Source organism: Staurois parvus, unplaced genomic scaffold (assembly GCF_062004578.1).
Source record: "Staurois parvus isolate SC_StPar_1 unplaced genomic scaffold, SC_StPar_1.0 ptg000394l, whole genome shotgun sequence".
Classification (NCBI taxonomy): domain Eukaryota; kingdom Metazoa; phylum Chordata; class Amphibia; order Anura; family Ranidae; genus Staurois; species Staurois parvus.
The window spans coordinates 2,206,141-2,220,160 of record NW_028318190.1 but is presented as its reverse complement, the minus strand read 5'-3'; the positions used below and the strand labels follow the sequence as shown (position 1 = coordinate 2,220,160).

The 14,020-nt window shown below is 42.1% G+C and overlaps 1 protein-coding gene across 2 annotated transcripts in view; it reads right to left on the bottom strand.

Annotated features, from left to right (window-relative positions):
- Positions 1-4,674: 4,674 nt before the first annotated feature.
- Positions 4,675-14,020, bottom strand: part of ARID1A (AT-rich interaction domain 1A) — a 131,341-nt gene continuing 121,995 nt past the window's right edge. For both annotated transcript variants that reach the window (XM_089686231.1, XM_089686232.1), the window contains 5 exons: positions 11,665-11,781; positions 11,482-11,572; positions 9,600-10,491; positions 7,806-7,936; positions 4,675-7,711 (listed from right to left, as the gene is read on the bottom strand). In XM_089686231.1, the coding sequence (XP_089542357.1) occupies positions 6,053-7,711; positions 7,806-7,936; positions 9,600-10,491; positions 11,482-11,572; positions 11,665-11,781 (2,890 nt within the window). In that variant the 3' untranslated portion in view covers positions 4,675-6,052. The remainder of the gene's footprint in view (positions 7,712-7,805; positions 7,937-9,599; positions 10,492-11,481; positions 11,573-11,664; positions 11,782-14,020) is intronic.

The window sequence follows — 14,020 nt, the reverse complement described above, 5'->3', positions numbered from 1 at the left end:
GACGAAATAGAATTTTTGGGCTAAAATGCATTGGTGGGATTCAGCATGTGACATTTCTGATCTTTGGAATGTACTCTGGTCACTGGTACTGCTTACATTGGACATTTACTGGACTTGTTTGCAATGAAAATTGGTCTTGGTATATAGTATATTCACTAATGTCTGTTTATGTTTATTGCACCTCGATAGGATTGGGGCACTAAGGTTTTTAATTATTGTTGCACTTTATAAAAAGTTTATACTAATGTTTGCCTCAGAAGATATAGGTATGGATTTCTTTACACATTGTCCCGCATTATTACTTACCTAAATTTTAGTGCTGCATCTTGGTAATTGTGCACATTTAGAGGATTTCTAGGGAGACATCTGATCAGCTGCTGGGGTGTATGGTCTATAGAACTCAGGTGTAAAGAGTCACATTCACTTCATATTACATAGTTTTGGTAAATCCAAAGTTGATCGTACAATTGCATAGTCACAGTGACCCAGAGAAAGGATTTTAAAGTAGAAGCCAGCCAACTTAAACCTACTCGCACCCCCATTCTAAGCGCTATGCTAACTACCCTGTAAAGGAAAGATGCTCATACTTGCCAAATCTAAGGGCACTCGGGTCCGATCACATGACCAGGTCCCAGCGCTGGCTTCAGTTTAGAGGAGGGAAGGCAGACAACGGATGCCACATAGCAAGTGGGTATGCGGGTTACATCACTACCCAGGCTCTGCAGCAATTGCTGCTGCTCTCTCCTCTCCACTGAAGCCAGTCCCTGGGGAGATCATGTGACTGGACCAGAATGTCCGAAGATTAAAGTACAGACAACATTCTTTTACAGGATAGTTAGCATAGGGTACCGACAGGAAGAATCAATGGACTACCAAGGTGCTCTTGCCATGGTAGTTCATTGAGAACTACAAGTCGACAGCCACTAAAGCTGTCGGGACTTGTAGTTCATTCATTCACAGAACGAATGATGCAGCCATGTGGGCGGAGCCCCGCAGATTTTAAAAAGCTATAGCTTCTTCCTGTACTTCTGTCACTGGAGTGGGGGGGAATCAGGCAGCGGCTGCAGCATTGGGAACAGGTTACATGTTTCACCCTAAAAATGGGTGGAACATGTTCCCAAAGGTGAACTTATCCTTTAAGCTTAGTTAGATTTGTTTGGACTTGTACTTTAAGTGTGTCAGTGAAATAACAAAAGGGAGAGCATCATTAACCTGTCTGGTAGTATGCCTGTTAACATGGATCTCCGGCCACCTACAGAAGTCAATTTCCCTCTTAAAAAGGGAAAAGCTCCAACACTCACAGGTGGGACAAAGGATCCTACAGGGTGTTTCCAATCCTTAGAAGAATGACTGCTGTGAGAGCTCTAGAAGACTGTAGCCCTGAACAGCAGGCTAATCCTCTAGGGGCAGTGCACAATGCATGCAATCAGGCTAGAAACAACCCCCTGTAATGGAACTGAAAGCGTTTATCATTGTACTAAAATACAATGAAATGTATACTACTGAAATCAGTGCTTGAAACACAACATATAGTAAAATAAAAAGGAGTAATAATGTACATAAATAACAAGCATACCAGCCTCAATGTAAAAATATTCATGTAAGTTATCAACCCACTATGTCCCACCCTTTTTAAAACTGCTTCCAAATCTGTAGGGGAACAAATTCAGTTTTGTTATCGCACAATACATTTATAACCATGGGGAAAAAAAGGTAAGTGTAAGTATCTGTACTTTAGTTTTATACCACTTGTCCTGGCATCAATTCAAACACCCCGAATGCATGGAATCCTGCAAAATGGATTTGCAACTATAAACAGCAGGTGTAAAAAATATGAAGATAGCTTAGCTGATGACCAATAATTTCTAGTACAGTAATAAAGCTTAGGGATTTTTTTTTTTTTTTAAACTGTTTCCCGTCCACCCTATAGCAGAAGTACTGCTACAGGGCAGCATGGGTGAGCAAAATCACACACACATATATATATATATATATATATATATACATACATACACATACACACGTGATTGTGCAGTTCCACGTAGGAGCCATGCACGCGCCCTACCCGCGCTGCCATTCGTGGCCTCAACTGGGTTGGGGAATTGTTTGTAAGCATTACAGTTCTCTCCCCTGTCAGCTCCTGTGCACACTGCTTTGCATGGATGGAGGGCAAATGGTTAAATCAGAACCAGGGACAGTAGTCACGTAGATGAGTGTTCCACTTGCAGGTGGCTAGCGTGTTCCTTGAAATCTTCAGTCCTCTGCCCTATGGATATCCCCACAGCTGTGATCCACTGGTGCTGCAGAAGTTAATATGGGGTTCTATACCTGTCACAGGCATTTGTCAAAAGTTCAAAAGTGTAGACTATGCCCGGCCTTTCTGCCCCCTGTGCCATTTATAGAAGCTGTACAATCAGTTCTAAAAATGAAAAGCACAATCAGTTCTAAAAATGAAAGAATGGAGAACAAGTAGATTAATTCACTGTGTGTGCGGGGGTGCAAGGGGCTTAGTCCACACTTTTGACGACTGCCTGTGACATATGCAGCCATTAACCCCAGCAGCATCAGAAGATCACAGCTGCGGTAATACCTGGGGTTCAGTAGACTGAAGATTTCGAAGAACACTGCAGCCACGAGCACACGGGACACAATTCATGTACCATCTATGGTGTAAAAACACTGAACTTCAGTTTTAACTTTCTGAAGTGCCCTCTTGTCCGCTGCCAAACAACCAGTGTACCAGACTGACAAACAGTGCTGTTATTATGCTTTTAAAAGAGGAACAGTAAAAAGATGCTAACAGTTTTCTATCAATTTCATGCTTCCTGAGCACATGAAGAAAGTGCAGTCACTGCTGGGCTTTGATAACTGCTAGAGTATTGGCATACCAAGACAAGTCATCACAAATATAAATCCACAAAAATTTTAAAACCATATTCACACAATCTCTATATTTATACAATGGAGCCAAATCTGCCTCGCACTTGCTGTAATACAATTTAGTTTAATATTTAATGTTAAAATTTGCCAAACACCACCCAACCAGCTTCTAAATAGTTTCTCTATAGGTGACCTCATCCCCTTGACCACAGTATCTGCTGCAAATGTAATGTCAGTATTGTAAGTGACATGCAGTACAATCAGATGTACAAGGCTTAACAGCAGATAGCTAGCACCTAGCTTAAGAGTAGAGGAAGAATGAGGGCCCAATTTAAATACATGCAGGCGGTTTCTAAGGGTATAACTAGAGGGGCTAAATGGACAGATTGCAAAGGAAGTGTACAGAGAACACAGGCAGCTCTGCATTTGACAAGATAAACTTGTTTTGCTGTTCTCAAACAGGTAAATATGTAATTGGAAACATTGTTTTAACAGCCCAAAAGGGAACAAATAAGTGGAGTATAGGCTGTTCACATAGCCAAATACATTTTCCTTTGCCTTATTTACTGAGTTGAACAAATGTTCCCTTGCATGTTCTGCCAATTACAACCAAATAATCTATATTTTTAAAAATTTCCCTTGCAAGTTAAGAGTATTCTTTGAAAAGTGATTTACCAGATTCACCCTACTATGTGGCTGATCTCTCCAACACTGAAAAAGTAATTACACTGGGCCACCATGAGCCCATTCTAGTGGTCAATCTGAACATTTCTATATTTATACATAACAAAACTGTAGAAGAAAGCTTGTAAAATATAATAAAGATTACTTTAAGGTAAATGATGCAACAATTCAAAATATGCACTCAGAAAATACAGCGCATTTCCTCTTTGAAACAGTTAGCAGGTTAAGTGGAGCTATAGGCAAAATCAACATGATACAGATAGCATTAATATGGCATTCCCATCTCCCAATCAGTTTTAACCATTGATCCCCTCAGTTGATTCCTTACTTTTCTATACCATTCAAATGGCCAAACTGACCACCAAAATTTTCTATTACAGGGTTGTGACAAGTGCTTAAACAAGGATTGTGGTGCATACAATGGTCAGCATTCATACAAATGGCTTAAACCTTTTCTCCCGAGACAAAGGGCGTTACTTTAACTGCTTAAAAGGTTTGGTGGAGTTGAGATTTAATTTGTCACTTTCTTTTTAAAAAAACTATGTCCATCTAAGACAAGCCTGTAACAGAGTGACTACGCTGATGTAATATTTCACTGCAGAACAGCATTGTTGCTCTATTACAGAATGTGAGAAATAATGCATCTATTGGCAGGGTAAGCAGGTAATACAACTATTTTGAAGGGGGGGGGGGGGGGGGGGTCAGAGAAACAAAAACTTCGGTGTTTTGTGCTAGTAACAGCATCATAGAAGTCCATGAACGTGACCTGATAAGTCCATTCCTACAAAATTGCACTACTGCCGAGAGGATTTTTTGTTTTTAATTTTTTAAAACAGCAATTTGCACATTTTGCTTTGCAGTTGTGAAGCTAGATTGCTTTTCCAGTTACAAACAGGAAACTTAAGAGAACAGTTCAAACAAATGCTCATAATAGTAACTAAACATTTTTGGATCAAATGCCAGAATCTGGGAAATTGAACTAACCAGGGTGTAGCGGTTGGATACACCTGTGAGATCACACAGATGAAATAAGCTTACTGGCTGGTCTTTAAGCGAGACACCAACTTCCCATAATTTAGCACGTTTACAATAAATCTCTTCACAACTCTATTAACAAGATTTAATGTACATTTATTTTTAACACGGGAACATAGAGTATAAAGATTTCATACTGAATAAATGATATATTCATTAAGCAAAATAAAAATAAAACAAATAAAAGGAATAGGCTGAAATTTACATTTTTCTTCAGAGCTACAAATATGCAGAAATCGCTGGAAAAAAATTGTCAAATTGTTTCTGGAACTGAAACTAAAAAAAAACAAAAAAAAAACAAAAACAAAAAAAAAAAAAAATGAAAACCTCACACCTTGATTGGAAATGGAAAGAAAAAAAAGTTGATAGGATTGCTGGATATACAAAGGGACAAAAGGGAGGGAAAGATGGTGGAGAGCCTGTTGCTCTTTGGATCAAACAATCTGCAAAATGTTCCTCCTCCTGGAGGGTAAAGGGGGACTGGGGATAAGTAACCGTGACCCCCTTTTTCTTCAGATCCAGGGAAAAGAGCTTGTGAAAGTGGTGAAGGTTAAGTGAGGGAAAAAGTTGAGGGAAAATACAAGAGGTGTGTCTTTAATGTACATCATCATATATATACAGACATCGCAGCTTGCAACCTACAAGCTAAAGGTTAAAACCAGTTATAAGAGGCGATCTCCGATTATTACAATCTAAGTTTAAAGAGGTAAGGGTGTTGCTTCACATGAAACTTTGGGGGAAAAGCGACTTCTTTGCGTCTGTCTCTCCTCCGGAAACTAAAAGCGACCTTTGTCGCTCTCTCCATTTAAAAACCTACATCTGGAGTCTCTGAGGTTGTGGGTTTTTTTTCCAGCTCCAATTGGATTCTGCAGGGTTTCTCAGCACAGTTAAAAAGGTAATGTCTTTTCGGGACTTTTTTTTTACGTTTTCTTCTCTGTTTAAAGGTACAGGGCACACAAACTCTATTCTAAAGATTGCAAGGTGAGAAGGGTAAGTTTTTTTTTTTTCTTTTTGTTTTTTTTTTTTTTTAAGTATAGGAGGAAATTCTTCTCCTTTCTTGGTGGTGTAAAAGTCTTTAACTCCTTAGAATATGGAGCCCGTCCCTTGGCTGTTGCAGGGGGCCAACAAACAGTAAAGGTGGGGGAGGGTAATTAAGTACAGTGGAACCCATTCCCCCAATTTAGCAAAAAAAATAAAAAAAAAGGAAAAAATATTCACCGAAATACAGTAGCTTTGGTTCTCACCAAAACACAGAGAGGAAGAGAAAGGGTAGGGGAGGTCCACAACGGTGACCAGATCTCCTCTCTGGGGCAGACAGTGGATTGAAACATAGTTTTTGCATAAATAAAAAGGGAGGATGGGAAGAAAAGGGAAAGGAATCAACAGTCAGGGAGGATTTCATTCTACTGTGATGAGAGGAGCAAACTATCTGGAAAGATGTCCACTGTAGCCGTCATGACTGACCAATCAAAAAGAGGACATCGCAGATGACCTGTGACACAGAGCAGTTCATTAGTGGAGACACCGAGATGTCCAGCAGACGGGACTCATACAGCGTGAACTCTGAGTGATTTTCCTCAACCTTGGCCAAAGCCAGCAGGGCACGTGAGGCTCGTCTCATCATGTCCGTACTGGTGGGCTCGAAGGGAGCAGAGGGTCCATGTAAGTGTGCAGCCTGACTCTGTTGAAACTGGGTGGCCGCCAGACTATCTTCAAGAAAACCTAATAGGTTACCAATGCTGCCTTTCTGTAGGGCAATAGACCTTGCTGCTAAACTATCCCCCTGTGCCAAGTTTGCCAAAAGCACAACTGCCATTTCCCTGCACACGTGGTTTTTTCTGTCACTTAAGAACCTCACCAAGGTTCCATAGAGCTTCTCAAGACGACTGAAAGGTGGTGTAGCTAATATTAGGTCCACATTGCTGTCTTGAATACTCAGTTTGCTCAGTGCTTCCAGTACCAGTCTTTGGGGTGAAAGTACTGCATTGGGACCCAAGGTTACAAACGGGTCCTGCGCTTCCGCTGATGGACAAACTGCCCAGTGTAGCAGACCATCAAGAATGGGTAGACAAATGCTCTCGGGGTAAGGGGAAAGGTCCAGCTGACCAGAGATGTTGGCAAGAGTGACCAGCGTGTTCTCACGCAACATTTCCAAACAGTCCCACCACCATTCAGCCTTGTTGCTGCTAACGCCTTGATCCCTCTCTTCCTCTTTTTCATAAGTAAGAGGTGCTTGTTTCCGTTCTGGGTGCTTATGATGGAGCAAAACTAGTTTCCCAAGAATCAGCAGCAACCCTGGGTGCTTGGACATTTCCAAGTCATTGCCTGGCACAAAAGACAAGCTGCGAAGGATGTTCGATATGCACACGCAACGACGAGAAAGAGCATCTTGCCAATCTTCCAGTGTGCACAAAGGGGTTTCATCTTTACTACGTGGTTCATCTTCCAGAATTTTAAGACCATGTCTGTTGCGAGGTGGGGGACTACCACCTAATGTAAATTCTGTGTCCTCCTCAGGATTTTCCCCCTCTTCTGATGGCAAAGAACTTGACCTGGAACACAGAACATCATCTATGGTAGGAGCAGTGTCCTCTGCCCCAGTTACTTGTTCTCGCGATCGGCGTTTTCCCTGGGAGCGTTTACGAACAGGGGGATCAGGCCGCCTCTCAAAGTGAGTCTGGATGTGTTCTGTTGTATCACCCCCTCCTATTTGCCAGTGCAAGAGGCCACTATCAAATTCTTGTCTACGACCCAACCGGTGAGAACAGTCCAACACAAAAGCATCTTCCCGCTGTACAACCTTGATTGGGAGTTTGTCAAACTTGCTTGCATGCCGCTGGGTATCCTCACTGTCTACACAAGGAGCCATGAAGGCTTTCCTTTCCTCGTCTCCTTCATCCTCACTTTGGAGGTCATCATCATTAAGTGACTGGCAGCCTTCTCCATCACTATATTCAACATCACTTATGAGTGGGCTTTGAGAGTTTCGAGAGGTAGGGCCGAGCAGGTTCTTTTGCCCAGGCTCTCCAACTTCATACTCGCGGAGGATCCCAAAGATCTCAATTAGGCAGCGTCTAAAGTATTCCACCAGCAGCTCTAGCAATCCAGGCAGCTAGAAGTAAAAAGGTGTGAATTAGGGTACAAAAGTCTAAAAAATGTAGATAGAGAAAACATTTATAAAATGTTCTGCAGACATGTAATCTCACCTGGCTAAGGTTAAATGTCATTATGCTGTTGTCATCATAAAGCAGAATATTGATAGTATCCAGTGCCCAAGTACTTTCTGCCAGTAGACCAGACTTCAGAGACATCATCACACGCCAAGCCTCAGGTGTACCTGAAAAATTATGAAAACATTAAAATAAAACAGAGCATTGCAACAACTGAATATACATACACACACCTAGAAAGGGATACTAGTTGGAAATATCAACCCCCCACTCCGGAAGCAGACTATACAAGGCCATGGGAATTAGAAAATAATCACACACATACAAAAGTTGAACTGGATGGACTGGTATCTTTTTGGACCTTATAAACTATGTAACTGTATAATTTATAAATCCATAAATCCAATATGTCCTAATTACCATCAGGTACTTAGAATAGGGCTACAAAATAGGCACTAAATAGTTTTTTTTTAACCTCTAACTTCTTTAAGAACTGTTGCTTATCTAAATCTTAGAATTCTGCAGCACTAGAATTAGATGCTCTTCTCTGTACCTGTTCTAGCATCATAAACTACAGTAATGAACAGGCTTCTAAAGTTTGTTTTAAAGGACACCTGTCTTTTATTAACAATCCAGTCGCAAAAAAAACAAACAAAAAAAAGAAGCGAAATACACGCAGAAAGTGAAATCTCTTACTAACTTAGTGAGTTAAGAATACTATTGCCATCTGACACTTCTGGGCCTGTCAGATAGCATTTTCCCTGATGAATGCTACAGATGTGTCAGGTGGCAGCAGCGTTTCTCCTTTTTCAAGAGCCAATCTTTCACCTGCCAGAAAGCAAGTAATCAACCACTTTTTACTAGGTATTTTTGGCTACAACATTTTCAACAAAATGGTTGCTGCTGGTCAAGTAAAAGTACACCTGCTTAGAGAGAAATATGGGGGCGGTCATTGATAGTCTGAAATGCTGTTCCACTGAATGTGTCTCATGTCAATACACCTAAATTACTGAGAATGTCCATTAAGAAAATTACAGTAAAAATTCCTTATTCCAATACAGTTTCAGATTACTGCCAAAGCATCAGCATGACAACAAGGCAGATACCATTTTCAGAAGCAACCAATTGCAGCTTACATTTACTTTAAATTTGAACTGTCTTTTCAGATTTTGTGGTTGGTTTGGTCAGAAGATGAAGTGTATACAACATCCTAAGAAAAACTCGTTTTGTGGGGGGGTTCCTCAAAATGGGCTGTGGGGGCTAAAGCAGAAATAAAATCACCATACTTACCTCCTTTACAATGGTATGAAGTCCACAAGGAGTCATTTCATGGCATCTTTTCCCCAGCTTCTTCCAGGTGCCGTTCTCTGGCCATTTTGCTTGGGCGATGCAGGATGACACACCTTCTGTGCATGCACAGGAGTCAGTCATCCAGATATACAGAGTGCTCCAGAGATATAAACTAAGCAGCACATGCGCAGCTCAGTTTACAAGTCACACAAGACTGCAAGCAGGCAAATAGGTTTATTTAATTGCAAAAAAGATATTGCATAACTCTTCTGCGATAAATCGCCTGCCTATTTGCAAGATTAATGTTGTATTTAGTTCCATTTTAAATGGCAGAGCTATCACTTAGTCCCTGTAATGCTAACCTTGGAACCATTGTTCTTAACAAAACCATATAACAATGTTAGTAAAAGGCTAACTACATACAAATTCAACAGGAACAAGAAAAATAAAAATCTGACAGGCTCTTAAGAGTTATCAGACCATTTTATAAATTTACATCCATAAACCATAAAATGTATTCACCTTTACCAAACCACTTACCAATCTCTTTTGAAGTCAGTCTCCTCCTTGGCTTTAGTATGGGCGGTGTGGCTTCCACAGAACCAGGAGGGAAAGTTATATCCCTGCGGATGAGTGGTGGCTGAGAAGGGGTGGGCACAATGTGGGATGCAGGCACAGGTGGTCCAGCTTTCTGCATCTTCAAGAAAGGAGATTTGCTGGGTGAGGTGTGGGCTTCCAGAGGCCGAGGGGTGGCTGGACTTGCTACCTGAGGCAGATGGTTAGGCATGCTTGGGGAGGCCTGGTAACCTGACTGTGGTGGTGGTCTGGCTAGCGGTGGGCCAGCGGCAGGCACATAAGGTGGCTGCTGCCTGTTGACATGAGGTTGCCACTGACCTTCGTGACTGAGTCGCTGTTCTGAAAGCAGCATTTCTTCACCACGGGGTGGTACAGAATGGTAGTTAGGTCCTTGTGTACTGGATGTAGGTGGACCAGGTCTGCCCTGGTAGTTATAACCGATCTCACCTCGACCTTGCCATATGGCCCCAGGTTGTGACGTCTCTGAAGATCCTGCCATTCCACTAGGAGGCAGAGGGGGCTGTGAGTTATTGCCTGGTGCTGCAGGCACTCTTTCACGACCAAACTGAAAAGGGAATTGATTCTGCCCAGAGGGTGGTGGCCTGCGCTCCCCAGCACCTTGTGGATAATTGCTCCCATATTGCCCATAGGGATCCTGTGTCTGCTGTGAGCTAGGAGCTGGAGAGGGCTGTCCAGGAGGTGGTGGAACTCCAGACCCAGGTGTCTGTTGTTGCTGAGGTTGTGCCTGTGGTTGACCTTGTACACTCTGTGGTCCAGCATATGAAGCACTGTATATTTCTCCTTCATGGCGTTTAGAAGATGGTCCATAGCTACCATCCATTGGCCTCTTATAGTTCTATTAGAAAACAAACCAACAAACCACACACAATTATCAGCATCTCAAATGTATTTAGGACAAGTGGAGGTAAATGGGTCAAATGAGTTTAGGGGGGTGAAAAAACCCAGATATTTTAAAAAGGAAAGTGAACAAGTTTAAAAATATATTTTAGAATAAAACAAATGGATAGACCTTAGCAAAAGTGCAGTCACACAAAGTGCAGCAGGCTTCAAAAATCAGAATGGCAAGCCTTATAAAGAGTTGTATAATCAAGGACAGATTACAGTAAACACTAGATTTTTACAAACATTTGGCCTATTTTAGAAACATCTGCCAAAAATAGATATATTTAAAGCAGGAATTAAAGTACATGTAGGGCCAAAAAATGCACTCCTGTGACCTGTATTCAGCCAACAGCAGGCTAACATCCGCTGTTAGCTGAGGTCATTCAGCTGGTCCAGCAGGATCCACCCAAATGCCTTGGAGCAGATGGCTCAGCCAATCAGCGTGCCGCTGAGAGCCTAAGCCAGCCGCTCCCACCCCCTGCAACAGCACGCACCAATAGTGCATCCACCTAGGGGAGTATAAATATATATATATTTTTATATTCCTATATTTCTATTTCAAAGCAGAACTGGACATTCACTTAATAGTCAAGCCTATCCATCTTTTGGAGACCCTAATGGTGAAAGACCTACACACTCACTACGGCCATTTATAAGTGGGTGCCTTTGAAAGTGGTTGAGCACACCCACAATTCCTGGTTGGACAAAAACAGAATCAGAATATATTGCAAGAAGATCTCACCATTTGACAAAGTTACTAAAAGCCAGATGCTGAATCAGTCCACTAGACCTTTAACTTATGAGTAGACTATTTAGAGAAAATCTTAGTAGCAATAAGCATAAGCTGATCATACAAAAGAAGGGATGTTAAGTGAAAGGCAACACAAAGTGAAAAATCACCACCATATGGTAATTACATAGTAAGTAAGCAAGTTGAAATTACCTGTTGCTGATACATTGGATTCTGCTGACTTGGATAGGGACTTCCAGATGATGTACCCTGTGTGGGATACTGGTTACTGTAAGTGTCATGCCTGCAGAAGGAACAAAAAATGTACTTCACTATTCCACTTTTGAGAACACCCACTATGTATTTTTACCATGTTGCTGTTAACCTTTCTCTCACCTCTGCTGTGGGTAACGTCCAGGAGAGTACATGCCACTGTCTGTGTTGGAAGGCATCATATTTGGTTGAGTCCCTCCACTTGCCATATTCCCTTCTGGACCAAGACCAGGTTCTGGCCTACAGAAGCAAAAAAATTTCAAAAGGCTGTTTAATTTTTTTTTACTTACCTTAAAAAAATGCCATTCTCAGAGTCCATTGAGAGACACAGGATTCTTAATTAAGGACATTCAAAAGCTGTCCAATAAAGAAAGGCAGTCAAAACAGTCTAAAAGGTCCAACAAAAACCTAGACAACATCGAACCACCTACAACACTTTGCAAAAAAAACTAACACTGGCAGGGAAAAAAAAAAAGTGTGAACAGACGAGCTGGCAGCCTAACAGACCTAAGAGGCCAATAACGAAAATGCCTAAAAACTGCTCGCTTTTAAAAAAGGAAAGGGGGGGGGGGGCAGTCTGGAAGAGTAACCACACAAAGTTAGCATAACACCAATATTGGGCTGTATCACTGGAATGTTCTTCAGTCCTATCCTATGGAGAAAATGGAGACAAATTCATCTGAGGAAATGCATAAATATCCCACGGAACCAACACACTGCCTCTGCCAGCTAATCGTTGGACTTGAAGACATACTTGTTCAGCTTGTTGTGGAAATCAGATGCCAGGTAATCCTCAGGTGCCCCTAAATAACAGAGGTAATGACACTCTACTGGGCCCAGACACTGCGGGTTGAGAAAATTCGATTTTTGTACTACCGTTACAATTTCTCTCAGTCCATTGAAGGACACAGCCAAATCTGTAGACCACTGGCTTATTGCACCACCTGCAAGAGTAGGAAGCTGGGTACAGGCAAAAGGTTAAAACACAAACCAGGGGCATCCCCTGCTGGTGTCCAACCCTTTATCCATAATATACATTCAGTTAGTAACCAGCAGTATTAGCAAACACCGAGAACCAAATAATGATGTGCGGGTGCTGTGTGATTCAATGAAAAAGATTTCACGGCGAGTACAAAAGTCTCAATTTCTCTTTTGTTCACTGAAGGACAAAATCAAATCAGGAGATTACTTGGACGTACCAAAGCAGTGCCCGAGATCAGGGTCATTCAGAACTGGGCAAGAACCAAACTTAAACTCAAAGTGCAGCTTGTAAAACACTAACCAAAACATCAGCAGAGGCGGCAACATCAATCTTCTGTGAACAGATGATCGGAAAACCACCTTATTCTGATAAAGAGCTAAAAATGGTTGCATACAAGAAAAAGCAGCTAGCTCCGACACCCTGCTGGCTGAGGGAATGGCTACTTAAAAAGCCACCTTGTGAAATAGCGTTAAGGCAATTTCTTCAATGGAAGGGGGGAAAACCAGGGCAATCCCCTGAAGGAAAGTATGGACCAAATACAGAGGCCAATGGGTGTTGAAATAGGACTGATGTCTTATGGTACTTAATGTCAGACATCAGTCTATGCCATGTTGGAGGAAAGTCGGGACTTGAGCTACATAAAATCTGCAAGGATAAAAACAGTGATTCGCATCAGGGAAGCAAGCTTTCCAGGTACAGTAGAAGGCGGACTTCTGGGTTCAAAACATGGTGGAATTCAACAGTCATGCCATTAAAGCCAGCGACTAAAGTGGGACCTTGGGATAGGAGGTTTGGGTGAAGTGGAAGGCACAAGGGCATAACGGCGACCGGCTGAACAAGATCTGCAAACAGAGCACTGGAATAGAGAAGAATGTACTTGTCCAGCTACTAGATCCACTGTGCTGGCCGAAGGATCATTTGTTCTGACCACAATCTGGGATCCTTCCAAATAGGCCTGGAAGAAAACAGGTCCACATCAGGAGTGCCCCAGCAAAGGCAAATCTGATGAAAGACCTCCAAATGAAGGGCACATTCTCCTTGATTTAGGCATGGATGACTGAGATAGTCCACCTGCCAGTTGTTGATTCTTGGAATGTGAACTGCTGGCTAGGCTGGAACATGCGGTACTGCCCAATCCAAGATCAGAGCAACCTGTCATGTATCTGAAGAGCTCTTAGTCCTGCCTTGGCAAATGATGTAGGAAATGGCCTTGTCCCATTGTACCTGGATTGTATCAAGCAATCAGTGAGGAGAGCCATGCAATTAAGAGGAGAAAAATGGATTTTTCTAAATTTTTCTGATTTCTAAAATGCTGATGGTGAGCTTGGTCTATACCTGGGTCCGTTTGCTCTGAGCTGACAGCTGATCCAGGAAACTTCACTAAACCCTGAAATGAAGGCGTGTACACCTTCATGCCACAGAAGACTTTTCTGCAGATCTGGCTCCCTTGGGCTGCCAGCCTTTTTCTTGCAGTAGCAAACGTAGGCGAGCTAGCCA